Here is a 27,879-nt window from a genome sequence, read left to right on the forward strand (position 1 = left end):
TAGGTGATCCCTGTGGGGTGGCGCTGGCTGTGTTGTGACGGTTGGCACTATAGTGGTGAAGATAAGATTTGTTTGGTTGCAGTGCATGCTGTGAGTGTTCTTTCTTTCTTTTCTCTCTTACAGGTGGTGCATGTGAGCAGGCCCAACCCTTCTGAGTCTTGGAGATTTCTTACTTTTATGGCTTTTTACTACTGACACACAGATGTTTTAATTAGTGTTTTTTAATTCTGAGGGTCCATGCTAGGACAATAAAATTGGGATGTTGTGCTACACCTTGAGTTTGATCTTTTTGTACCAGAGTATTGTGACTTGGGGAGGCGAAGCATCATGAAGATAAATCACCTACTCCTTTATTTCATATTAAAAACACTAAATATCATTTTATAAACCTAAAATCTCAACAGACTATATCATTGGTAAGCTCCAAGTATCTCTAAGGAAAAAGTTCTGTTTTTCATATTTCACACAGATGTAGCAAAAGCATAGCATGAGTTCTGGCCTTTTTTATGAAAAGCGTTACAGACACAATTGTGTAAACTTTGTTTTTTATGCTAGTGATTTATAACACGGTATCCATTCTAGTATTTGTCCAGTGGTTGATGCCTTGAATAAAAAGGGCATCTAAATGTATGTTTTGGTGTAAAATCAAATTGTAATCAACTGCCCTTCAGTCAACAATGACCCATGCTGATGATGAAACATGTTGTCTATCAAAACATTTTTTTTTTGGTATATTCATATATGTGCTTGGTAAAATGGCAGCGTGATTCATACTCAGTGTTAACTGGAGTCACTAAATGAGTAATTGTAGTTCCCCAAAGAATTCACACAAAAGAATCAAACAGCCACTGAGGCCACCGAGCTGCCGAGGAAGTTTACAGTTAAAGTCATGTAGATGAACCAGAGATATCCATATTAACACTCACCTGCTTCGTGGTTCACATAACCAGTCACTGAGTCTTTGCAACTTCCATGCTGCAGGGTAAGGTTTTTTTTCTTTGTTTTATTTTGCTGCTGTGAAGTAAATGCAGTGTCAGCTGATATCTTTCTGTTTAGTCATTTTAAATGCTTATTTTACTGTTTTAACAAGAACTCAGTTAACACACAGTGCATGTCAAATGACTCGAGATTATATGTTGTAGGTCTGTCGTTCTTAATAAAAACACACCATGAAGCCAGTATTAAACCCTGACATGGCTGTGATGGGTAAGTACTGTTTCTAATTCTGTATAAAACACATAATGATGAAGGATTCAAGCAGTATCTGCTGTAGAGATGCAGGACAAACCATCATGATTAAAGCCAGTCTACTGAAATGCTCTAAACGTGTTTAACAGCGGACTAGTTGTGGGGTAGTGACAGAGATTACAGCATTTTATATCCATTTTATTCAGCTGTTTCGCCTTCACGTGGTTATCACCTCTGCCAAAATAATCTGGACTGTCCACTGGTTTGAATGGGTTTCAGTCGGACAGACAACAGCAGCGACTATAATTGCAGTAACTATCTGAAAATATTAACACATAATGTACAGTGATCTACTACATTGACTACATTTATAGTAGTATTTTATTCTGGGGACTGAAGGAGACACCGCGTTAATCAGAGTTTCTGTTTCATTTTGGACAGAAGGGAGATTCCTCCCATAATGTAGAGTTCACTTACAGTATGTATGAATTAATAGTTTTCTCATGCAGGAATATCAATGAATTCAAGCAGCTGCTCAATTTAGAGGTGTGTGTTGGTTGTATTATTTGCCCTTTATTAAATAAATGGAAAAAATCATCTTGAACATGAGACTTCTCCTGCTTTAGACTTCATCACCTCCTATAAGAAATAGAAAAGTGTCATATTAAGTATTTTTGAATGTCATGTAATTTTACATTATCTTAAGTCATATTGGTCCAATAATCACACTGTAATGTCTTTATGTTCAAATCTAAATGTTTCATCAGTCTAATCTAAAGTCTAATCCAGTAGTCCAACTCCACAGTAGACCTGCCCTGTTTACTGAAAGATATTCTAGTTTCAGGTGTATACATTTCATTACACACAAGGGACCAATGGAGTAAAGTTCAGAGTATCACCTAAGCAGCAGTGTACATGTGCTTCTTTCAGAGAAAGTTGTAGTCACTAGTGTGAGATCTTTCTTTAACATTCTCAAAAGTCTGCACTCTTTGTTTCTGGAACCTGGTGAGTTTTGTCCCTTGGTTCTGTTTGTTTAAACATATACAAACACAGCAATCACGCTCAGATCCACACCAAAACACTCAGGCCGAGATCACCTGAACGAGATCACCTGAACGAGATCACCTGAACGAGGATCGATTTCCAAAAGAAACAGCTGTAAATTCTGGACAGGAAACTGTTCTGACTGGAGTGTGTCACATGTTCAAAATGTCTATTCTGATCTGTTCTCTGATCTGTTAGTTTACCTGCTGATGGAGCAGTGCCAAGCCTTCATCTTCAGAGAGTCGATGGTGAATAAACCCTTGACCCTCCCGTGTAGCTGCTCAGGACATTGTCCAGAGGTCCAGTGGATCCGCTTCATTCCTAAAAGAGCCGACGTTGCTCAGAGCGGGATGTGTCCCAAACAACAGCATTCACAAAGCAGATATTCAGTGTCAGGAGATACAAGCAGAGGAGATTTCTCCCTGACCATCAGTTCAGTAGCCTACAATGATGCCGGCTCCTACATGTGCAGCTGTAATGGACAATCAGTTACTGAAGTAAAGCTGAAAGTTATCGGTAAGTGTGCTTGCTGTCATCAGCAGAAAATTCTGCCACTCTTAACATGTCTGTAGTAAAGTCTGACCAGCCACACTAAATGCTAAAAGTAAAAAGGTGATTTGTTTTTGTTTATCCGGAAGTTCCGACATTTGTAAAGGCTTTGGAGGGGGAGAACGTCACCCTCCCGTGCTACGGAGACACTCGATATGACGTTAAAGATATAAAATGGATGAAAGATGGACACAGGGTTCTGCTGTACACTCCTGCTAACAGATCGGTGACTACTGAAAGCAGATTTACGATGTCAGTAGAAGGCTTTCTAGACGGTGATCTCTCTCTCCACATCAGTCCAGTTCACCCGTCTGATGCAGGATTATATCAGTGTCTCATCCATGATGAATCTCAGGACGGAGAACCAGGAGCTGTTTTACTGAAGGTAGAAGGTAAATGGATCTCTTATTCTAATGATACTTCCAGACCTTGTACACTGAAAGTTAAAGGTTTTGTTAAGTTACTGTGAACTGAGTGAACATTCCAGTCTAGTGTTTATTTGTAAATGCAGTCCCACTTTGTACTGTTTTGTACTGATGTACTGTATAGTCAGTCTCCATGCATGTCAGGTAGCGTGTTAACATCCAAACAGACACAAAAATCCCTCTTAGTGTTGACGCATCTACAGTTTCTCAGTCTACAGCTTTGAAAATTTCCTAATAAATAATCTAATTGTTGTTGTTTTGTTTTTTTTTTTATCCAGGGCTACAACAATTCACAACCAACAACAACGCTCAAGTTTCAGTACTGCATGTGCTACTAGGATTGTTCATCATCATTTACATTGTGTTAGAAAGCAGAGACTGATCCAGATTTAATCCAAGATATGAATTAATATTTAGTTTTTATTTTGTTGTATTATTGTCCTGTGTGTTTAGTGTTCTATGTGTTTATTGTCCTGTACTCATTTTGTACTGTTGTCTATTTTCACTTTATGTAATCTTTTGTACTGTTACTTGTTGCACCATGGTCCTGGAGTCATTTTTGTTCCATTAAGTTATATAGCAGTGACCTGCTGTGGGGTTCATGGCTGGTGAGGCACTGTCTCTTACAGAGTCAGATTTACAAATACATGAATTTAATAGAGTAGATTAAAATCACCATTCAGTTGGCTGCTTGCACATTGATTAATGGTTATTTATTACGTCCTGTTTTGAGTGGAGCGGTCATACTGAATGAAGAGGAAACACAGAGGTTCAGAAGAGGTCATTCAGAGGTCCTACATTAAAGGTCTATGCTTTGACCAGTGTATAATCTAAAGTGGAGAAGCAGCAGCATTTCATTTTCCTATCAGTCGTAAGAAACATCAGAGCATCTCTGCTCTATAACACAAGCTTTCCTTTGCTTAAAATTGTTTTAAACTGCATATACTGTATAATGATTTGACTGTAATAGAAACTCCGATACTGTATACTGTTATGGTGATATTTGTATGATCTAGGCTGTGTGATCGTCTTTAGTGATTTGTTTATAATAAAGTGATATAAAGAAACCAAATGTAAAAATCATATTTTGGATCTGAATAAAATTAAATTGAAACATTTTTAATGAATATTTGAATATAGAAGTAATCACACTAACATGCACATATACAAAACATTCTAGCTTGCATTATTCATTTAGATGTTTGTTTCTCTTTTTTCCCTATTTCATGTATTATTCCATAAAGCATCATGAAGTTAAATCACCTGTTTTCAACAACAAAAAAGTACTTCATAAAAAGGATTATGACTGGATTTTAAAAAGAGCCATTATTTTAACTCGATTCAAGACAGATGGGATTTTAGAGTCGACTTAGAGTCTGTTTATTGTTACCTGAGCTGATAAACTGAAATACGGCTCATTGGCTCAAGCAGATCCACTGAATCATATGTTTGCTTGTTGATTCATGACATGGAGGATAGACCAGGTGCATGGATAATGAGTGGCTCAGCAGATGAAGAAAGCCAGAGTGAAATGTTGTTGGAGCCAGACCGTTGGATGCTGATTAAGAGCAAGGGTGTGTGTGTGTGAACTTTTGGACAGGGTGATTGGTGTAAACTGGTCACCAACTGTTCCAATAAAGCTGGGAGCATGAACATGTCCAAAATGTTTTGATATGAAGCTGAAGCATTAAGAGTTCCTTTCACTGGAACTAAGGGGCTGAGCCCAACCCCTGAAAACAACACCTGAATTCAATGATCTGGAGGGGCGTCCCAAAACCTTTGGGCCTTTTTGGGCCCCAAAACTTTTCTAGCATATATAGTTTGATGATATTTAATGTGTTTGTTTTATTTGTGTTCCCCTACAACAGTTTGAATAGCTATGCAATGCTTTATTTTTGTAAAGAATATTCATCATCATCATCATCATCATCATCATCATCATCATCATCATCCTTGCCCTGCAGAAACCTGAGCTGCCGTTCGACGCTTCCTTTTGTCGCAAAGCGTCAAACGCGGTGTCGTGAAGCGCGCCGCCCCAGCGAAGATGGCGGCCGAGCTGCATCCGCGCAGCGGAAAACTCATCGGGCTGTCTAACTCGAACCGCACGGCGCAGCGAAATCAGCCGGTTCAGGAGTTTAATCACGGTCTGGTGCTCAGCCGGGAGCCGCTGCGGGACCGCGATGTCTTCACGGTTCGGATCGACAAGAAGGTAAACAAGTCCGCTTCATCAGGCTAAGATAGCTGCCGTCGGTTTGTCTGCAGTGCCGGGCTAAATCCCAAACCCATCCTTGACCACTACAGAAGTGCACTACGCTGAGAAGGGTGTCCCGTTTTGGATGACGTTTTTGGGAATTCCTTTCTCTAACACCGTCACTAAACTAACTGCTGAGTTCAGTCAGAGCTGTCTGTGCGGCAAGAGCAAGCTAGCTGTAGTATACAAACTAATACTTACAATCCACCTAGTGCACTCTCTGTTTATTTGGGACGTAGCCCTCGGTAACGCCAATATCTGACACTGACATCTTAATAACAGATCGGAGTGATGAAATATATATATATATATATATGTTTTTTTTTTTAATTTGACTGTCACGCAAGTAAAATCGTGTTTATATGACATCTCGGCTTGTTAATGATTATTACTTTATTAAATTCCGAAATCTAATCTAGCTACAGTTGCTAGCTTAGCTTTAGGACCGTGTTTTTTCAACCCACCGTTTTTAAGGTGAAAACACGCCCATTGCACTAGTTTTGGGGCGGTTTTTACTCAGGTTTTGCTCTTTTATTGGCTAGACGTCAGGCTCTATCAAAGAACTATCCAATCCTGAGAAAGAAGGCGGGATTATCTGAAAACGGATAGGAAAAAACAAACAAACTAGCTTAGCTCGGCTCCTCAGACACCATTGACAGAGATGCGGTAGTATTAGCCAGTAAAGAACCTTTATTAGGATTCTAACTTTATAAAAACACTTTAGACAAGTTGCGATATGTTGAAACTCAAATCAAACCAACTTAACATTTACAAATGCCTGTTAACCGTGTACTTCACTTCTATCTCAGCGATATTTAAAGCTAGCTCTCTGACTGACAGCAGGTCTGTTTGCTAACTCGACACTCAACATTTCCGATTATTAAAACGAAAATAAAATTCTTAACGTTTAATAAAACAGTTCCAGCCAATGCGACACCGCAGTGTAATGTTTTTAGCTACATCACTAATTTAAACTATCAGCAATTTAAGGTAATGTTCGCCATTATTAAAGGTTGAACCATTTTTAATACAAAAAAAATATCGTCGATATTTTAAGATATCGCGGTATGTGATGTATCACAGTATTTAAGCGAGCTAACAAAGTGTAAACAGAACCTTGGAGACACATTCTAAATAAAACAAAGTAACTAGGTATGTTTAAAAAAAATTTTTTACGTCAGTCATTTCATTTAATTGAAATTATTCGCTGCAGTAAATTGCTTAATTAATGATTTAATGAAACTGCAGGAATGCGAAAAAAAAAAAAAAAAGCCTACGATTTAGCCATGGCGTTTCTTTTATTTAAACCCGTTGATATGGTGATAAGCAGGGCATTTTATTTTATTTTATTTTATCTTATTTTATCTTATTTTATTTGAATTATTATTATTATTATTATTATTATTATTATTTTATTTTTTTTTTGGAACACAAAACCAGTCGTGCACCAAAAACAAAAAGTCGAAAACAAGTGGGTGTGTCCATGGTTATCTGGTCAGTAAAATGCGCAGGGTGGAACGTTGCCCTGTTTTCAGTGAGTCAGATCATTTGACTCAATAAGATTCGACTCTTTTGACTCCCAAAAGAGTCGTTTAATTCTAATAAAACCTAAGTTAAATTTTGTGGGTATGTAAGCGGATGTGGGGTAAAGCAGGACCAGAGAGGAAGAAAAGCAGTTGATTATTTTCCAGACCTGTCGTGACGTGTTTCCTGTAGTGATGGGAATTCGGAATCAGTTGACTCATTTCGGCTCCCAAACGGTTCACTTCTGTTTTGTCCTAAACTACACAGATTTTGAGATATTTTGAGCAGTCCTGCTCGAGCACTACAATAAGCACTAACATGGTCAAAGAGGACACTGGAGAACTGCTTGGACAGAGGGAAAAAAGGACATTTTTTATTTTATATTTAATAAACGAAGGCAGACTTCACAGTGTGATTCTGACCAGGATAAAGTTCTTACTACAAAGGAATGAACTCACACTAGACGAACGGCTCAGATGCTGTAACAAAGTTGTCAAGAAAGCATTTGTGAGTCAACTGTGAGTCAACTCACCCTAAAGAGTCGAATCATTTACAAATGACTCATCACTAAGAGAAGGGGTGTAAACTGTAGTAGTGATAGTGCATCTGTCTTAATAATCTCCTAGAGATGTTACTAACCATACCCAAACCCAGTTTATTCCAGTTTAGTTATACAGGACATTTTACTTTTTGCTAAAAAAAAAAAAAAAAGTAATAGCACTGTCCAAATAAAAATGTATTAAACAAGAAGTTAAACAAGATAGCTATGATCAAGAACAAAAGCATAAAACAGCCATCCATCATATTTAACCAAAGGAAAAACCTGAGAGTTCTAAAAAACCCCAGATGGTTGTATTTGTAGGCGTTCAGGACGATTTAATTTTTTAAATATATAAAATGCACCAAAATGGGATCCAAACTGCACCTCACTCACCAAACCTTTAATTATAATAATTTAATAATAATAATAAAAATCTTTTAATCTTTCTGTGTAAACCAAACCCAACTAAATATTCCTCCTGATTTTTTTTTAAAGTTTGAGAAAGGCTGATTTTCTTTTTGCGTATGTTTGATTGAATCTAAAGAGTGAGTGAAGCGCATTCCTGATATTTGCATTTGCCCATTTGCATTTAGTGATGCCCACAAAAGTCTATTAAAGGTAAAATGCACAGACAGCTAGGAGCATGAAATGAACAGTAAGGGTAAAAGGCTGAAAAATAGAAGTTGGAGATATTTTGATTTGCTTCTATAAAATGTTTAATAATAAATAATAATAATCCCTGTCCTGTTCGCTATGGTGATGGACCAGTTGTCAGAGGAGGTCAGACAGGAGTCTGCTTGGACAATGATGTTTGCAGATGTTGTGAGAGCAGGTGGAGGAAAACCTGGAGAGGTGGAGGTTTGCGCTGGAGAGAAGAGGAATGAAAGTCAGTGGTAGTAAGACTGAGTACATGTGTGTGAATGAAAGGGAGGGAAGTGGAACAGTAAGATTACAGGGTGAAGAGGTAAGGAAGGTTCAGGAGTTTAAGGAGTACTTAAACTTCAGGAGTACTTGGGGTCAACAGTCCAGAGTAATGGAGAGTGTGGGAAAGAGGTAAAGAAGCGAGTGCAGGCAGGTTGGAATGGGTGGAGAAAGGTGTCGGGAGTTCTGTGTGATAGAAAAATATCAGCGAGAATCAAGGGGAAGGTGTACAGGACAGTGGTGAGACCGGCCATGCTGTATGGTTTAGAGACAGTGTCACTGAGGAAGAGACAGGAGTCAGAGCTAGAGGTAGCAGAGCTGAAGATGTTGAGGTTCTCTTTGGGAGGGACACGGTTGGACAGGATTAGGAACGAGTACATCAGAGGGACGGCTCATGTCGGACGTTTGGGGGACAAAATTAGAGAGGACAGATTAAGATGGTTTGGACATGTCCAGAGGAGGGAGAGTGAGTATATTGGTAGGAGAATGTTGGACATGGAGCTGCCAGGCAGGAGGAAAAGAGGAAGGACAAAGAGGAGGTATATGGATGTAATAAATGAGGATATGAAGCTAGTGGGTGCAAGTGTTGAGGATGCAGAAGATAGGGATAAGTGGAGAGAGATGATTTGCTGTGGAGACCCCTGAAGGGAAAAGCCGAAAAAATAATAATAATAAAATTGTTTAATTGTTATTGTTGTTGTTGTTATTATTATACCCTTATTGTTTAAATATTGGCACGCTCTTTGTACACATGCCTCTAATAGTATTGACAACCTATCTACCCCCTCACATCTGAAATTTTGGTGCCCAATCTTACCACTCACCTCCAAAAGTATTGGCACGTTGTCTGACCGCTCAGGGACGAGTTTTGCATAAAAGCACCACTCACATTTTTGCTATGCAAAGCACACCATTACTACACCATTATTACTCAGATACTTTTATTATTATTATAATTATTCTTATTATTACTATTATTATTATTTTGTACAAAATTTTGTCTTCGATTTGTCCTGTCACTGCACTGACGTACTCTTGACAGCACATCGACTGGTTGCTTGGATTGTACCGGCTGTACTGCCATTCCTCTTTTTCCTCAACTCGATCAAGGCACAGCTTTAGACCCCTGTGTTACTGTAACGTCTTATTGTCATGTTCAACGCTGTTTCTTCTCACTGTGGCTCTGTTTGATGTGAATTTGTACACATGATGAGCGAGTATCTCACACACCTTCTGTCTGCAGGTGAACTCGTGGAGTGGCTCTATAGAGATTGGCGTGACGGCGCTGGATCCGGCCGCTCTCGACTTCCCCAGCAGCGCGACGGGGCTGAAGGGCGGCTCGTGGATCGTGTCCGGCTGCTCCGTGCTGAAGGACGGACGCTCGGTTCTGGAGGAATACGGGCGTGACCTGGACCAGCTAGGCGAAGGCGACCGCGTCGGGATCCAGCGGAACGGCCGGGGAGAGCTGCACCTGTGGGTGAACGGGCAGGACTGTGGTCCGGCGGCCAGCGGGCTGCCCTCGCGCCTGTGGGCTGTAGTGGACCTCTACGGCAAGTGCACCCAGGTCACCGTGGTCAGCTGCGAGCCTCCGGCGGACACAGGGAACGAAGAGCGGGAGGAGTTAGAGGAGGGAGAGGCGGACAGGGCAGCGTCTACGGCGGCGTCTCCGGCTGCTCTCATGCCGGATCATGAGGACAGAACAGGGGGCGTGGCTTTACCCGCCGTTCCTGCTATAGCTGGCGTGGTGAACGGCTCGGCTGAGGATGGTACGCACTTAAAAACAACTGAAATGATAGAAAGTTACGCTTTGGTATTATTTTGTTCCAACCTATAACACGTTCTGTCTGATTATATTGTCATCCTCAGCGCCTGAAGTTACACGAGGACACAGACACGGACGACCGGACAAATTCCCAAATAACTTCGATCCAGACACCGGTATTGATTTTTTAGAAATTAAATCAGGTTTTTAACCACACCTAAAACTTCTTGCTGTATGTACTGTATGCCCTGGACAAAACAGAGCCATATTTTAATGAGGCAGGAAATCAGATTTTGTGTATTATGCATGAATTGCTAAATTAACTGTTAAATATAATATAATTATGATATTTAGATATAGATATTTTAGAGACTGTACAATTTTATTAGCTTGTCTTTCACACACACACATTAAGAAGCTTACATTCTTGCAACAGGACGCTTGAAAAATAAATCTATCTGGTCTTTAGATTTATAAATAAACAATAAACAGACATCAGTTAAGAGCTTGGGATTTAATGCACTAGCAGGAAGATTTAAAGATAATAAACTCTGGGGCATGTTGTTAAAGAAAATAATCAGTGATGGTGGGATGTGATTGATGTGATGGTAGAGCTACTGGTGCCAGTTTAAAGATTATTTTCCAGTAACAGGACAACCTGAACCTGAATTTAGCATTGGGTGAATTTGCATGTTTGAATCTGATTGGCCCTTGTATTTTGATGATGTCATTACACCTGCATGTTTAATAAATAAATAAAAACTCCTCAGGCGACAATTTGCTACTTCATTCATAAAGATTTCTGAATGTTTGAGTGACCGATTTCTTCTTCTGTTTTTTTTTTTTCTTTCAGTCCTCACGGAGCACCAGTTATTTGACGTGTTCAACAACGCCATCGTGTCACTGTACCGTTCGGAAGACGAGGGTGCAGACGACTCGGGTTTAGGAGGTGTGGGCGGTTCAGGAGGAAGTTCAGACTCCTCCAGAGGGGGAACAGGAAGCAGTAACGGATCTCGAGAACGAGGAAACGAGAATGGCGTCGGAGGTCGAGCAGAGGGTGGGGGCAACAACAATAACAACCTGTCAGGAGGAGGAGGAGGAAGTGGGGCGGGGACGGCGGTAAGCAACAGTGGGATGACCACCAACGACGCGCTGCTGTTCCATGAGAAGTGCGGCACGCTGATTAAACTGAGCAACAACAACAAGACGGCCGAGAGGAGGAGACCGCTGGACGAGTTCAACAATGGTGTGGTCATGACCAACCGCCCGCTCAGACACAACGAGATGTTTGAGGTGTGTGTGTGTGTGTAATAATGTTCCTAATAACTTACCTGTTTTCAGCTACACTTAATAAAAATACTTAAAAGCATAAAAATAGACGTAAAAAATAACCATCACAGACAAAATGTAATCATTTTTTCCATCATATAATATTTTCATTAACTATAAAACAAACATCTGTAATACACTCTGTGGTTTAAGCTTTTAGACTTATCGCAGATTTCATTCATTTTATATTCACTCCAAAAGGGTAGGTGCTAATACACTGACCAAGCATAACATTATGACCGCCTGCCTCATATTGTGTTGGTCCCCCTTCTGCTGCCAAAACAGCCCTGACCCGTCCTGCACTGTGTATTCTGACCCCTTTCTATCAGAACCAGCATTAGCTTCTTCAGCAGTTTGAGCAACAGTAGCTCGTCTGTTGGATCGGATCACACGGGCCAGCCTTCACTCCCCACGTACATCAGTAAACTTTGACCGCCCATGACCCTGTCGCCGGTTCACCACTGTTCCGTGGACCACTTTTGATAGATACTGACCATTGCAGACCGGGAACACCCCACAAGAGCTGCAGTTTTGGAGATGCTCTGATCCAGTGGTCTATCCGCCATCACAGTTTGGCCCTTGTGAAATTTGCCCAAATCCTTACGCTTGTCCATTTTTCCTGCTTCTAACACATCAACTTTGAGGACCAAATGTTGACTTGCTGCCTAATATATCCCACCCACTAACAGGTGCCATGATGAGGAGATCATCAGTGTTATTCACTTCACCTCTTACTGGTCATAATGTTATGCCTGATCGGTATATATTTAAAGATATAAAGTATGCCCAGAAATGAGAGATCTCCCAGCTCTGTGTGCTGATACATTAACCCTGGTTATTTCTGCTATACCGTGTGTTAGATTCGTATTGATAAACTGGTGGATAAATGGTCCGGATCCATTGAGATCGGAGTCACGACCCACAACCCCAACAATCTGGATTATCCTGCGACGATGACCAACTTACGCTCAGGTCTGTATATAATAATAATATAATAATAATAATGATAATAATGATAATAATAATAGCTTAGTTCTGGTCTTGTTAAGAGATATTTGATGTTGTGAACCGTGTCATGTTGTCAGGAACCATCATGATGAGCGGCTGTGGGATTTTGACCAACGGAAAGGGCACACGTAGGGAGTACTGTGAGTTCAGCTTGGATGAGCTTCAGGTAAAGTCTTTGCTCACACACACAAACACACACACTGTTTTAACACACATCACTATGTCTCTGAATCATGTGATTGTTGTTGCTTCTCTGTAGGAAGGGGATCATATCGGGTTGATGAGGAAAGCCAGCGGCGCTTTACACTTCTACATCAACGGCATTGACCAAGGTGAGTCCGTATTTACGTTTTTATTGATCAATTTGGAAGACACTTTCACATTCACAGCGACTCTGGAATAAAACTCTAGTCTGGAGATTAGAGCTAGTAAAGGTGCCTCCTGTAGTCAGTCCTCCAGAAATTAAGCAAACTCATATTCAGAGGATTTTTTAAACTGAACGTTTTTCATCAATAAAAATGGAAAATGCATTAAATTCATGAGACGTAAATGGTTTGCTGTGTGTGTGTGATATTTTCAGGCGTAGCTGCTAACCAAACCCCGGGTGTGGTGTACGGTGTAGTGGACCTCTATGGCATGGCAGTAAAAGTCACCATCGTCCACAATCACAACCACAGCGACCGTTTACGGCGCAACAACGCCATCATGAGAGCTCTATCGCCCGATGTGGGCCGACCCCGACCCGCCCTCTCGCTCACCCCCGACCCAGAAGCTCCGGACCGGCTTCTCTTCCACCCCAACTGTGGGCAGAAAGCGGCCATCATCGGCGACGGCAGGACGGCACTGCGACCTCAGTGAGGATTTATTTATTTATTTTATTTATTTTTTAAAAACATTGAATTTAATCATTTCTTTCTGATTCGCCCTTACAGCGCAACAGACGACTTTAATCACGGAGTTGTGCTCAGCAATCGCCCACTGCACTCCAATGAAGTGTTCCAGGTGCGCATCGACAAGATGGTGGACAAGTGGGCGGGGTCTATTGAGATCGGCGTGACCACGCATAACCCTGCCTACCTACAGCTACCGTCCACCATGACCAACCTGCGCTCAGGTATGAGTTTACATAAGAAGATGGTCGAGTTCTTAGATACTGTGATACTTTATAATCATGATACACTTTTTCTGATCTGTTTATAAATTAGGTTTTTTATGATTTTTCTCGAAATGTCACTCAAACCTGAGCTTGAGTTTCTGCTCCTTTGTTTCACAGGGACATGGATGATGACGGGGAATGGAGTAATGCACAACGGAACCACGATACTAGACGAGTACGGACACAACCTGGACCGACTAAAAGTACGCCTTCACTTCTCAATTCTACTTTTATTGTTTTATTTTATTTAATATATAGTGCTTAAATGACCAGGTAATTCATCATCATGATAATAATTGTGTGTGTGTGTGTGTGTGTACCAGGCTGGAGACACTGTCGGCGTGGTGCGGAAAGATGATGGCAGCCTGCACTTCTTCGTGAACGGGGTTCCCCAGGGGCCGGCAGCCTGGAACGTACCGCCCAGTGTTTACGCCGTAGTGGACCTGTACGGTCAGGCGGCTCAGGCAACCATCATGGATGACATGGGTGAGAGATCAGAGGGAGAGAAGTTAACAGTTGACCAGACACACAAATTCAGCAGAATGAACATCTCTCTCTCTCTCTCTCTCTCTCTCTCTCTCATTCAGCTGACCTTCCTCCTCTCCCAGACGACAGCTCCGAGGGTCCAGTTGCCATGTCCCCCGGCAGCCCGTGTTCTGTCACCGGAGTCAGTGCGTCCAGTGACCTGCGCTTCCATCATCTGCACGGCACCAACGCTGTCATCACCAATGGCGGCCGCACAGCTCTCCGACAGAACTGCCGCAGCGAGTTCAACGACGCTATCGTCATCTCCAACAGGTGTGTGTTAACAGAGGTCCCAACCTTTAGGGTTTACCTGTACACCCATTGCTATGGTAATACAGGGGGCACCTGATTTTTTTCAACTAAAGCACCAGTCAGGATATGCAGAAGGGGAAAGGACATGGGATGACAAAGGCACGTTCATAGGTGCTTTTAATTTGCTCTAGTGAACTTTGACACGTGAATCCACGGGTTTTGCGAAGGCGAGGGCGGGGCTTTGGAGTCAATAAAAGTGCAGGGTAGAACAGATCTTTATTTCAGCAAGTCAGATCATTCGATTCACCAAAAAGAATCGGCTCTTTCAGTTTCCAAACAGTTCTTTTTTCCCTCTAAACCAGACATACATCAGGTTTCACTGCTATATCTCCATAAATGATATATAATTTAATAACTAAAGGCCTCAGCATCATATGACCAGGATCAAGCGCTTCCTGAAGATGAGGATGAAGATGCTAACAGTTCAGGTGGTAAGATGTGTATTTATATAACATGCATTTTGGTGAATCACACATCTCTCACAGAACGTCCTGTTTATTTATTATTTATACTGTTTGTATGGAATCATCTGGAGACACCATCCTACGCTAATGGCATCACTGCTAAGACATTCTCATCTACAATCTTCTGTATAGGAACTCTGTGTGTGTTATCAGGTGCCTTCGTGATGGTGAGTTGTTTGAGATTGTGATTCAGAAGATGGTGGATCGCTGGTCAGGATCAATAGAGGCAGGTGAGTTGATCTGATGGAATAATCCAAGAAACCCTGATGATGATGATGATGCCGCTTGGCCACCATCTTTGCTCTCTGTCTCCATATCCCTAACTAACACGTTAGCTTTACTCTAGAAAAGAGAAGTCAGCTGTTTTTTTAGGCTTGATTACAGAAATTGAACAAATAAATTAAACGTTTGAAGAATTTTTAAATGGACAAATAAATGTAATGCATATAAACATATTTTATTTCAATTTTATTTTGTCCATTAAACAGAAATCAGTTACACTTCTATTAAGACCCAAACATTTTTTTAATATCCACTGCATCACATATCTTTTATAAAAATCTTCAAAGAGCAATATGGCTGCAAAATAACATTTTATAAATATTTTATAAATAAATTTATTGTGCAAAATAATTGGTTCAGTTATATTCAGTTAAAGTTGAGCGTTTGGATCCAGGAAGTATAAAGCACTGGAGTGGAACTTTCTGCATATGTGTGATTAAAAATAAATATAAATGACTTGTATTAAAAAGGGATTACAGTTTATGATGTCACTAAAAAGAAGTTAAAATGCTTTCTTTTGTTTTAGGAGTGACTGCAATCAGACCAGAGGAACTGGAGTTCCCCAACACGATGACGGACATCGATTATGATACCTGGATGCTGAGGTGCATTGTGAATTTTAATTCAATTTAATTTAATTTAATTTATTTATTTAATTTTATTTGTATTTTAGTTTTTTATATTTTACTTTATTTTTATTTTACTTAGTTTTCATTTAATTGTATTTATTTTATTGTATGTTTTATTTATTTTATTTGTATCTTTTTTTTATTTTACTTTATTTTATTTTAATTTATTTATATTTTACTTTTTTATTTTATTTTACTTTGTTTTAATTTATTTTATTTTATTTTAATTTTATTTGTATATTTATTAATTTTAATTTACTTTATTTTAGTTTTAATTATTTATATTTTACTTTTTCTTTTTTTACTTTGGTTTTAATTTAATTTAATTTATGTTTGTAGGGTGTGAATGCCTATTTTTAATGAGCTTTTTTTTTTTTTTTTTCTTGAGTTTTACCAACTCAGATCCTAAGATATTTGAATGTGACCCAGGAAAGGGTTTTTAGGTTTTGTGGCAAGGAAGTTGACAGTGAGTGTTGAGTCAGTTTTGAGTGACATGAAGGTGTGTGTGGTTTTCTGTGCGGAAGCAGTGACTCTGCTACAACAAAGCTTTCAAGACCACTGGGTCCCGGCATGTCTCTAAAAACTAAAAAGCTACACTATATTGCCAAAAGTATTCGCTCACCTGCCTTGACTCGCATATGAACTTAAGTGACATCCCATTCCTAATCCATAGGGTTCAATATGACGTCGGTCCACCCTTTGCAGCTATAACAGCTTCAACTCTTCTGGGAAGGCTGTCCACAAGGTTTAGGAGTGTGTTTATGGGAATTTTTGACCATTCTTCCAGAAGCACATTTGTGAGGTCACACACTGATGTTGGACGAGAAGGCCTGGCTCTCAGTCTCCGCTCTAATTCATCCCAAAGGTGTTCTATCGGGTTGAGGTCAGGACTCTGTGCAGGCCAGTCAAGTTCATCCACACCAGACTCTGTCATCCATGTCTTTATGGACCTTGCTTTGTGCACTGGTACACAGTCATGTTGGAAGAGGAAGGGGCCAGCTCCAAACTGTTCCCACAAAGTTGGGAGCATGGAATTGTCCAAAATGTCTTGGTATGCTGAAGCATTCAGAGTTCCTTTCACTGGAACTAAGGGGACAACCCAGCTCCTGAAAAACAACCCCACACCATAATCCCCCTCCACCAAACTTTACACTTGGCACAATGCAGTCAGACAAGTACCGTTCTCCTGGCAACCGCCAAACCCAGACTCGTCCATCAGATTACCAGATGGAGAAGCGCGATTCGTCACTCCAGAGAACGCGTCTCCACTGCTCTAGAGTCCAGTGGCGGCGTGCTTTACACCACTGCATCCGACGCTTTGCATTGCACTTGGTGATGTATGGCTTGGATGCAGCTGCTCGGCCATGGAAACCCATTCCATGAAGCTCTCTGCGCACTGTTCTTGAGCTAATCTGAAGGCCACATGAAGTTTGGAGGTCTGTAGCGATCGACTCTGCAGAAAGTTGGCGACCTCTTCGCACTATGCGTCTCAGCATCCGCTGACCCCGCTCCGTCAGTTTACGTGGCCTACCACTTCGTGGCTGAGTTGCTGTCGTTCCCAAACACTTCCACGTTCTTATAATACAGCTGACAGACTGTGGAATATTTAGGAGCGAGGAAATTTCACGACTGAATTTGTTGCACAGGTGGCATCCTATCACAGTTCCACACCGGAATTCACTGAGCTCCTGAGAGCGACCCATTCTTTCACAAATGTTTGTAAAAACAGTCTGCATGCCTAGGTGCTTGATTTTATACACCTGTGGCCATGGAAGTGATTGGAACACCTGATTCTGATTATTTGGATGGGTGAGTGAATACTTTTGGCAATATAGTGTATCAGGTCAAGTCGCACATCAAGACAGGGATGATCTCGCTTTTTATTTTATTTTATAAAAATATTTTGTTTCCAAAATGATAATCAGTGATTTTATACCTATGAGGTTAGACACTATGACAATGAACCTACACACACACACACAGAGCAAATCTTTCCCTCTTCAGTCTCATTTTCAATTTCAGGAACGAAAAGAAGTCTCACTGCCCAAGACTTGTGAATATGGTGGATGTGAAGTGATCGCCACATTGTTGGTCTTAGAATAAGACCTTAGAGTAAAACGACACAAATAGCAAACTCGTCCACAAGATATGAAGCCACTCAGGAGACCGACTCTACAGAACACAAGCATATGAACATGTCACACAAGGGGATTTTTTTCAGTTTTTTTCACTTTGTTCAAAGTCCCCTTCGTAAGCCAGCACAGTTAAAGCAGTTGCGTTATTGGTCATTATAAACGAATAAAAAGTTTTAACCTGGGATGTTTATTTGTACTGAAATCTGTTTACTGAGGATTATTTAGATGTGTAGAATGAATGTGGAAACCTGCAGCTGTGGCTTTGTTGCTTGTGTATGCATCTTATCGGCAAATCTATTGCAGAAATGGAAATCTAAAGCAAATGAAAACATAAACCTCCTCTTCTTCATCCTCCTCCTCCTCCTCCTCTGTGTTTGCCGTGTTGCTATGTTTTTGCCACAGCGTGAATCGTTTCCTTTGTTTTATATAATCATCACGGTTCCTGCAGAGAAGGGGAAAGTCACCCAGGAACTGTGCAATTCTGTAAAATGTCTTTTAAATCTACCTTTACAGATATAAAAAAAATTACAGAGATCACAAACCTGTCCAGATCCATATCCAGTGATAAAGCTCCTCATGTCTCTGCAGTGATAAAGCTCCTCATGTCTCTGCTCTCCCTTTTCTCCCTCCGTTCCAGCGGCACTGCGATCATGCAGGACGGGAACACCATGAGGAATAACTACGGCTGTGATCTGGACTCCCTGGGGACCGGCTCCAGGATCGGAATGATGCGTTCAGCCTCCGGAGATCTTCACTACTACATAAACGGAGTGGACCAGGGCGTGGCGTGTACCGGGTTGCCACCAGGTAAAGGTGGTAACTCTTTTTGTGGCTATCTCTCTCTCTCTCTCTCTCTCCCTCTCTCTCTCTCTATCACTCTCTGTGTCTCTCTAATCTCTACATTACAAAAATAACAACATTGACAAATACATGGTACAAATCTTGCAATCTCTCTCTCTCCCTCTCTCTCAATCTCTCTTTCTCCATCTTTCTCTCTCTCTCTCTCTCTCTCTATCACTCTCTGTGTCTCTCTAATCTCTACATTACAAAAATAACAACATTGACAAATACATGGTACAAATCTCACAATCTCTCTCTCTCCCTCTCTCTCAATCTCTCTTTCTCCATCTTTCTCTCTCTCTCTCTCTCTCTCTCTCTCTCTCTCCATCTCTCTTTCTCTATATTTCTCTCTCTCTCTCTCTTTCTCTCTCTCTCTCTCTCTCTCTCTCCATCTCTCTTTCTCTATATTTCTCTCTCTCTCTCTCTCTCTCTATCACTCTCTGTGTCTCTCTAATCTCTACATTACAAAAATAACAACATTGACAAATACATGGTACAAATCTCACAATCTCTCTCTCCCTCTCTCTCAATCTCTCTTTCTCCATCTTTCTCTCTCTCTCTCTCTCTCTCTCTCTCTCTCTCCATCTCTCTTTCTCTATATTTCTCTCTCTCTCTCTCTCTCTCTCTCTCTCATAGACGTGTATGCTGTGATTGATCTGTATGGTCAGTGTGTTCAGGTGTCCATCACTAGCTCATCTGGTCCTCTTGACAACAGCCTGTGTACCAGTAACATCACAGAGAAGAGTTTCCCAATACACTCACCAGGTATTGTGTGTGTGTGTGTGTGTTTGAATAGGATGACTGTATTCTTTAATAAAATCCTTTTGCATGTCTCCCTCTAGTGGCAGGAGTGGCTCATCGTCTGCACAACAAGCACGGGAAGAACGTGGTGCTGCTCGGGGACGGCTGCCAGGCGGTCAGGGTGGGAGGGTATTCTCACGCCATCGTGTTTAGTGCAAAGGAGCTCAAGACGGATGAACTGTTCGAGGTGAGCACTGGGAAGAGAGAAAGGCATCCTGTTTTTATTTCTTCCATTGTATCATCTGCTTTACGTTAGGGCTCTGTTCTCTCTCTCTCTCTCTCTCTCTCTCTCTCTCTTTCTCTTTATCTCTAGGTTAAGATCAACGAGGTCGATGAGCGGTGGTCCGGATCGCTCCACATAGGCTTGACCACCCTGCAGCCCCCAGAACTACCGTCCTGCCCCCTCAGTGGCCTGTCCCCCTCCCTCACTCAGCTCAGGTCGAAGGTCACCTGGCTGCTGGCCGGGTCAGAAGTCAGACGCAACGGCATGCTGCAGAGACAAAACTTCGGCTGCTCGCTTGACAGACTGACGGTGAGAGACCGAGATGGTGTCCAGTAATAATCCTGTATTGCTGCAGGTATGTGTGTGTGTTACCGCAGGAGTAAATAGACAGGTGTGTTACTGCAGGTGGGGAACCGAGTGGGTGTGAAGAGATGCAGCGATGACACAATGCACATTTTTATCGATGGAGAGGACATGGGACCTGCGGCTACCGCTGTGGCTAAGGTACACACACACACACACACACACACACACACAGTATATTAGTTGATTGTAATACCATTGTTTCTGTATGTGTGTGTGTGTGTGTGTCAGAATGTATACGCAGTGCTGGACCTTTATGGGAAGGTGACGGCCGTGTCCATTGTCAGCTCCACTCTGGCGGAGGACACAGACAGCGTGAAGGCTTCGTCTCTCTCCTCGGACAGCTGCAGTGAAGGAGAGGACGAGTCCACACCGGTCAGTCAGAGTGTAGAGACTAAACTCAGCGGGCAGTGTGTGTGAGGTGATGCTGTTCTGTTCTGATCTCTGTGTATTCTCTCTGCTCCAGTGCGAGAGCGAGTCTGCCATGGTTCCCGTGGCGATGTCCTTTCTGGAGAATCATGGGAAAAATATCCAGCTGTCCAATCAGAACCTGACGGCCGCTCGAGTGTCAAGTTATAACCAGGGCCTGCTGGTCACAGCACATGCACTGCCTCGCCAGCAGCTCTTCCAGGTGGACACACACACACACACACAGACACGCACACGCACGCATGCCTGTCTTTTACCTTCAGTGTTTTAGGTTCTTCTCCCTCACATTAAGATCCTCAAATACAAATATTTTTGGAATTTTTTAATACCTCTACCTCTAAGTATATTAAAGCAGCCTCCTGGATCCTTCACTGTGTGTGAATATGTGACTCTAACCGTCTCGTGTCCTCGTGGTCAGTTTCAGATAGACAGACTGAACACGTCGTGGACGTCGTCTCTCTCTCTGGGTGTGATCGGTCACTCTCCAGATCGCCTCAACTTCCCTTCCACGGCCTGCTGCCTTAAACGCTCCGTCTGGCTGCTGCAGCGAGACTCCGTCTTCCACAACTCACTGAAGGTGACCTGTCTGTCTGTCTGTCTGTCTCTCTCTCTCTCTCTCTCTGCGTTTGGTGATTTGTCTGTCTCTTCATTCTTTGTCTGTCTCTCTTTCTTTAAGTGTGTCTCTGTCTTTCTCTCAGTATTCCCTTTCTCCCTTTTCTCGGAGTATTCACTTTCTCTCTCAGTATTTCATTCCTCTCAGTCTCTTTCTCCATTTGTATTCCTTTTCACTGTTTTGGAATCTGTCTATCTCTTTTTGTCCATTTTGCTTTCTGTTCATGTTTTTTGTCTGTCCTCTCTCTGTCATTCAATCTTTCTGTCTTTCTCTTTCTCTTAATCAGTTTAATTTGTCTTTCTTTTTTTGTCTGTCTCTCTTTCTCTATGTGTCTCTCTCAGTATTCCCTGTCTCCCTTTTCTCTATCAGTATTCACTTTCTCTCTCAGTATTGTCTTTCTCAGTCGTTTTGTCCATTTTTCTTTCTCTGTCCATGTGTCTGTCCTCTCTCTGTCACCCAATCTTTCTGTCTCTCTCTCACTCTCTCTCTCGGTTTGGTGATTTGTCTGTCTCTTTTTTCTCTATGTGCCTCTCTCTCAGTATTCAGTATTTCTTTTTTCCATCAGTATTTGGAGTCTCTCAATCTCTTCATCTCTCTTACTCTCTCTCTCTCTCTCAGTATTGTTTTTCTCTCTCTCCTCCTCCTCCTTAGATCTGTGAGAACTATGGGCCAAACTTGGACACGTGTCCTGAGGGGACAGTGCTGGGTCTGCTGGTGGACACTAATGGCTGTCTCCACCTGTATGTGAATGGGATGGACCAGGGCGTGGCAGCGCAGGACATCCCAAGCCCCTGCTACCCAATAATCGACCTGTACGGCCAATGTGAACAGGTCTGTACACGTACACACACACACACGCAATAATCCGTAGTAAGAAATGAAACCCCCTAAACCAGATCCCAGAGTTCTCGTATCCTGTGCAGATGTTGTGCTCTCATCTCCTCAGGTTACCATAGTGACCAGCCACATGGAGGCCGTGGGGGCGGAGAGCGGAGACGTGTGCTGCCAAGGTGACATGGAGAAAGCAGACATGGTGGACGGTGAGTGGACATTGTCCCGCTGTGCCTCAGACTCGCCTCGCCACGCTCCTCTGAGCTCTGCATACTTTGCGGCGTTTGAGTGTTTTCCAGCCCGAGATGATCTGAGACGCAGCACACACTAACTGTCTGATCATTTATCTGATTCTAGCAGTGATCAGATTCATGTCTGAAAATTCTTTGTGTATCTGACCTCTCCTTATTCCAATGTTATTTTTCAGGGATAAAGGAGAGTGTGTGCTGGACTCCTCCCCCTGAGGTGAACCCCAACAAGACGTGCGAGTACCAGGCGCTCTGCTCCAGGTTTAAGGATCTGCTCACTCTGCCTGGTTAGAGCTGCTGAACTACTCCAACTCTGCTGTACATCTGTAATTCTTTTATTCTCTAACATCTAACCTCTCTCTCTCTCATCCTCTTCTATCTGTCTCTCTTTCACTCTCTCGCTTCTTCTCCACCTCTCTCTCTCTCGCTCTCTCTCTCATCCTCTTCTATCTGTCTCTCTTTCTCTCTCTTCTTCTCCACCTCTTTCACTCCTCTCTCTCCCTCTCTCGCTCTCTCATCCTCCTCTATCTCTGTCTCTCTCTCTCTTGTCCTCTTCTTTCTGTCTCTCTATGTCTCTCTCTCTCTCTCTCTCTCTCTCTCTCTCTCTCTCAGATGGTTACTTTAATGAGGATGCTAAGTATAACCTTTGTTACTGTGAGTCCTGCCATAAGCTGCGTGGTGATGAGGCTTATTATAAACACGGCGAGCCGCCGCGGGACTACGCTCTGCCCTTCGGCTGGTGCCGCTTTGCTCTGCGGTCAGTCACTACACACACACACACACACACACTCACACACACACACACTCACACACACACACACTCACACACACTTTCTCTCTTTTTCTCACATTCACAATAACAATAACGCACACAGCGACACACATTCACACACACACTCTAACACAAATGTGCACACGCGCAGACTGTAATTCACACACACACACACATTCACTCTCTCTTTCACATACACACACTAACATAACCACACAGACACATATGTAGTCACATACACTTTAATAGACACACACATACCCACAGTCTCTCTCTCTCTCTCTTTCTTTCTCTTCCTCACACACAAATACACACTAACAAAAACGCACACAGAGATACCCACTCTAACAGAAATACACACACACTCACATAAGCACTCACACAAACACAGTGTATCCTGGTCTCAGTGAGTGATGTGTAACGGTGTGTGTTACAGGATCAAGCCGCACTGTGACGTATCAAACACCTATAAGAAGTGGCACATCGCGTATCACGGAACAAGTGTGGGATCCCTGCGCCGCACACTGGACCACAGCCAGATTCTACCACGTCAGTACTCTCTCTCTCTCTCTCTCACACACACACACACACACACACACACACACCTCCTGCACAGTGAATAAGAGAGGAATGAATGGTGTTTATGGTCCTCTTCAGCAGACTCATCACCCGTGTTCTCGGCGACCCCGGTGAAGGTCGAGGGTCACGGCAGCTACAGCGAACCCGAGGAGAACAGCGCCCCCGAGAGGGAGATCCCCCGTGTGCACCTCTCCCCCACCATGCGCTACTCCGGCCTCGAGGTCTTCGCCCCTAAAGTGCAGTAAGTCCTCCTCATCGAGCCTCTCATCAATCATCAATGTACAGAGGAACCTCGGCATAGGAATGTCCTTCATGAATTTTCGACCTTAAGAATTGAAATTATGCATCGGCATACGAACGAACCGAACGCCGGCTAAGTTGTACGTACGTCTGGGAGCCGTTCAAATCTTGTTAGCGTCAGTGAAAAGCCAAGCGAAGCCAGTTTTTAAAGAGTCAACCCACGATACCAACGTTACCTTCAGTTCAAAAGCTAGGTGGATTTTTCGGGTATTTTTGTGGTTAACAGATCGGTGGTGTGGGCGGTGTGTTCTATTTTTAGCCCAAGCTTGGTGGCACGACTTCCTGTGAGGAGCCTTGACATGGAATGCTTGGCTTGAGTCAGTTCTTTGTAAGCAGCCGTACAGTTTACATACGCTTCATATATATTGGTCATATTTTTGGGAGCTGGAACGGATTATGAGTATTTACATTATTTCTTATGGGAAAATTTGTTTCACAATACAACTTTTCACCTTAAGAACTCGCCTCCAGAACCGATTCACTTCCTATGTCGAGGTTCCACTGTAAATCATGTATGAACGTCACTTACACACATTAAGGGTCAGTTTTGTTAACCTGACACAGCAGGAAATGCAGTGACCCTCACACACACTCATTAAGGGTAACTATAAACAGATAAAAGCTACAGATTTCATTGTAATAGTTAAGAGAGACTGCAACAGAGACTTTGAGTCTTTCTCTCACTTTGTCTCAGGCTTTTTCTCCTCCTCCTCTCACTTCTTCTGTCTCTTTCTCTTTGTCTCTTTCTTTCCATGTCTCTTTCTGTCTCAATTCAGCTTTTACTTCTCTCTCTCTCTCTCTCTCTCGTTCTCTGTATTTCTTTTTTTTTGACTATCTTTCTCTTAGTCTTACTCTCTCTCATTTCGTCTCTCCCTCTTTCTATTCTTCTCTTTTTGTGTTCCTGCCCCCTTTCTCTCTCTCTCACTCTCTTTCTGTTTTCCTTGGTCTTTTTTTCTGTCTTTCACTCTGTCTTTCTCTCATTTAGTCTCTTGGTTCTTCTTTCCTTGCCCCCCCCCTCTCTCTCTCTCGTTCTCTGCTTTTCCCTTACTGTCCTCTCTCTCTCTCTGCTTTTTTCTTACTGACCACTCTCTCTCTCTCTGCTTTTCTCTTTCTCTCTCTCTTTCTGTCTGTCTCTCTCTCTGCTTTTCTCTTAGTGTCCTCTTTCTTTCTTTTACTCTCTCTCTCTCTCTGTCTCTTACTCTCTCGCTCTGTCTCTCTCTGCTTTTCTCTTACTGTCCTCTCTCTCTCTCTCTCTCTCTCTCTAATACAGTAGTAAAAATAGTTGAGATCTCGCATCACCCTGTTGTTGATTAGTTTCCTGTATCCCTATGACAGTGTGTCTAGTTTCAGGTTCAGTAAGAGAGGATCAGGACATATGGCAGTGAGTAAACACTCTCTCTCTTCTCGTCTCTCTCTCTCTCTCTCTCTCGCTCTGTGCTGCAGATTCCGAGATCCTCGCTCACTGCGCTGTCATCAGGCCCAGGTGGGCTTCCAGGTGTGTGTACGTCCCGGCTCCTACAAGGTCGGCCCTCAGTCTCTGGGCATCAGCGAGCCGCTGGATCCCAGATTCAACAACACGGAGATCGAGTGGATCACCAAGGAGAAAGGAGGAACCCTGCTGTACGGCCTGCTCATCCGTGTGGAGTGAGGGATAGAGAGAGAGAGACAGAGAGAGAGAGACAGAGAGAGAGGGAGAGAGAGAGCACCGCTGGTACTGCTTCAGAGAAATGAAGTTAAGCTCTGATCTCTCCATTTTTCTTTTTATTTGAAGGTGGTCTTTTTTTGGGAGACACTTCCTGCACTTTATGTTTCAGACCCCAGCGGGTGATTTCTCCCCATCTGCCCTCCCACACACCACGCCTCTCTCTCTCTCTTTCTGTCTCTTTCTCTCTCTCTCTCTCTCTCTCTCTCTCTCTCTCTCTTTCTCTCTCTCTCTTTCTGTCTCTTTCTCTCTCTCTCTCTTTCTGTCTCTTTCTCTCTTTCTCTCTCTTTCTGTCTCTTTCTGTCTCTCTCTCCATCCCTCGGTATTTCTTTATTTACATCAATTTCTTTCTCAGCCTCTCTTGTGATTTCTTTCTTTCTAACAGAACGTCAATCTATTTTTCTTTATATTTCTCTCACTCTTCTGCCTGTCTCTCCTGCTTTCTTTCTTTCTGTCTGTCTCTCTCTTTTTATCTGTCTCACTGTATTCCTCCTTTCTTTCTCTTTCTCTCTGTATTTCTTTATTCATCAGTTTCTCTTTCTCTGCCTCTCTCACACTCTTTCTTTCTTTCTTTCTTTCTTTCTTTCTTTCTTCTTGCCTTTCTCATCTTCTGTCTCTCTCCTCTTCCTGTCTCTTTCTGTCTCTCTCTCTCTCTCTTTCTGTCCCTTTTTGTCTTTCTGTCACACTATATTTTCTTTCTTTCTTTAGAATGTCTATAAATCTATTTTTCTTTGTTTTTCTCACTGTGTTTGTCTCTTTCTCCCTCTTCAACTCTCCTGTGTTCTTTGTCGCACCATATTCTTTCTTTCTTTCCTTCCCTCCTTCCCTCTTCCTCTCTTCCTCCCTCTTCCTCCCTCCCTCTCTCTCTGTATCCGTCAAAGAAGGTTGGACTCCAATATCACCATCTCATAACACAGTCCTGGATCCTGTGAGCATTTTCTTCTTCTTCTTCTTCTTCTTCTTTTTTAACAAAAACAAAAAAACAAAAATACCAAACTGTTGTTCAGAGACAAATCAACACGTGGAGCTACACAAAGACATCTGCTGGGGGGAGGGGAGGGGGGGGAATGTAAAGAGATGAAAAATACAAAAGGAAAGACTGGAAGACTCTCGAGGATCAGGAAGAGATTTCCTGGATGTCCGCTTTACACAGCAGACGCTTTTCCAGCTCACACGCAGTATTACATTTTTACTACAATCCTGTCCAGTTTAACAGAAAACAACAACAAAAATCACGCCGTCTTTCCCATCCTCTCTCTCTCTCTCTCTCTCTCTCTCTCTCTCTCTCTCTCCGCTCGTGTAAAGTGGAACTCCTGTCCTCTTCCTGTATTATTATTTTTTATCATTTTTATTTTGAAGCTCTCCGATAGCGCTAGAACTGGAATTAACGGATAACCGATACCTCTCCGACCGGAAGCTAATTACTTTATTTTATAAAAAAAAAAAACGTCTCAAGGTGCAAAGACCATTTTAAGATCTCCTGTGATTTAAGAATTAGAAATCCATCGTGCTCGTAAATATTTACACCCCCCACCTCCTCCTCCTCCCAACACATACACACACACTCACGTCCGCTCCAGTGTTCAGAAATTGTTGAATGTAAAAAAGGAAAACAAACAAACAAAAAAAATCCTGTCGCAAGGAATGATGGGAAGTGAAGTTTAATTTTTATTTTTTTTTATTTTATTTTATTTTTATTTTTTTTTGGAGTTTACACTGGCTTTCTTTCGATTTTTTTTTTTTTTAAAGAATGTTTACTGTCACTTGCACAGCCCTTATTTAATTTTTTTTTGTTTGTTAAATAGTGTCAACAATTCAAATGAGAGATTTTTTTTTCTCTCGTTAAAAATCATATCCAATAGAAAATAAATAGAAATAAAATAAATTTTAGATTTTTTTGTTGCCAATAACAAACTACTTGAGTGGAGGTTTTACATCCACCTGGTCGCCAAGAGCTGTGTCTGAACATGCAGCTTGCTATCAAACTGAAATGTGAACACACACACACACACACACACACACACACACACACACACACACACAGGGGTTCACATGTTGGCCCATTTGCTGCTTTTTTGTTGTTGTTGTTGTTGTTGTTGTTTGTTTTTTGTTTTTTTTCAATCATTACTATTA

The 27,879-nt window shown here is 42.1% G+C and overlaps 2 protein-coding genes across 8 annotated transcripts; both read left to right on the forward strand.

The window, feature by feature from the left end:
- The first annotated feature begins 1,169 nt into the window (after nucleotides 1–1,169).
- Nucleotides 1,170–3,588, forward strand: LOC131363621 (CD226 antigen-like). The gene is made up of 4 exons (XM_058406340.1): nucleotides 1,170–1,206; nucleotides 2,431–2,748; nucleotides 2,871–3,173; nucleotides 3,485–3,588. The coding sequence occupies exons 1-4, from the start codon at nucleotides 1,170–1,172 to the stop codon at nucleotides 3,586–3,588; spliced, it is 762 nt and encodes a 253-aa protein (XP_058262323.1).
- A 1,627-nt stretch (nucleotides 3,589–5,215) lies between these two features.
- neurl4 (neuralized E3 ubiquitin protein ligase 4) lies at nucleotides 5,216–27,863 on the forward strand. 7 transcript variants are annotated; one of them, XM_058406671.1, is made up of 29 exons: nucleotides 5,216–5,415; nucleotides 9,687–10,209; nucleotides 10,310–10,381; nucleotides 11,059–11,498; nucleotides 12,395–12,506; nucleotides 12,620–12,708; nucleotides 12,802–12,874; nucleotides 13,123–13,396; nucleotides 13,475–13,656; nucleotides 13,816–13,901; nucleotides 14,022–14,184; nucleotides 14,286–14,496; nucleotides 15,132–15,229; nucleotides 15,808–15,886; nucleotides 18,683–18,858; nucleotides 19,522–19,650; nucleotides 19,728–19,873; nucleotides 20,000–20,218; nucleotides 20,315–20,413; nucleotides 20,504–20,647; nucleotides 20,739–20,903; nucleotides 21,120–21,278; nucleotides 21,966–22,145; nucleotides 22,261–22,354; nucleotides 22,573–22,680; nucleotides 23,006–23,150; nucleotides 23,602–23,714; nucleotides 23,823–23,985; nucleotides 25,488–27,863. In XM_058406671.1, the coding sequence occupies exons 1-29, from the start codon at nucleotides 5,251–5,253 to the stop codon at nucleotides 25,690–25,692; spliced, it is 4,812 nt and encodes a 1,603-aa protein (XP_058262654.1). In that variant the 5' UTR covers nucleotides 5,216–5,250; the 3' UTR covers nucleotides 25,693–27,863. The 7 variants fall into 7 exon arrangements, with proteins under 7 accessions (XP_058262654.1, XP_058262655.1, XP_058262656.1 ...); XM_058406672.1 differs by having other exon boundaries at nucleotides 23,826–23,985; XM_058406673.1 differs by having other exon boundaries at nucleotides 18,683–18,852.
- The last annotated feature ends 16 nt before the right edge of the window (nucleotides 27,864–27,879 follow it).

Source organism: Hemibagrus wyckioides, linkage group LG13, assembly GCF_019097595.1.
Source record: "Hemibagrus wyckioides isolate EC202008001 linkage group LG13, SWU_Hwy_1.0, whole genome shotgun sequence".
Lineage (NCBI taxonomy): Eukaryota > Metazoa > Chordata > Actinopteri > Siluriformes > Bagridae > Hemibagrus > Hemibagrus wyckioides.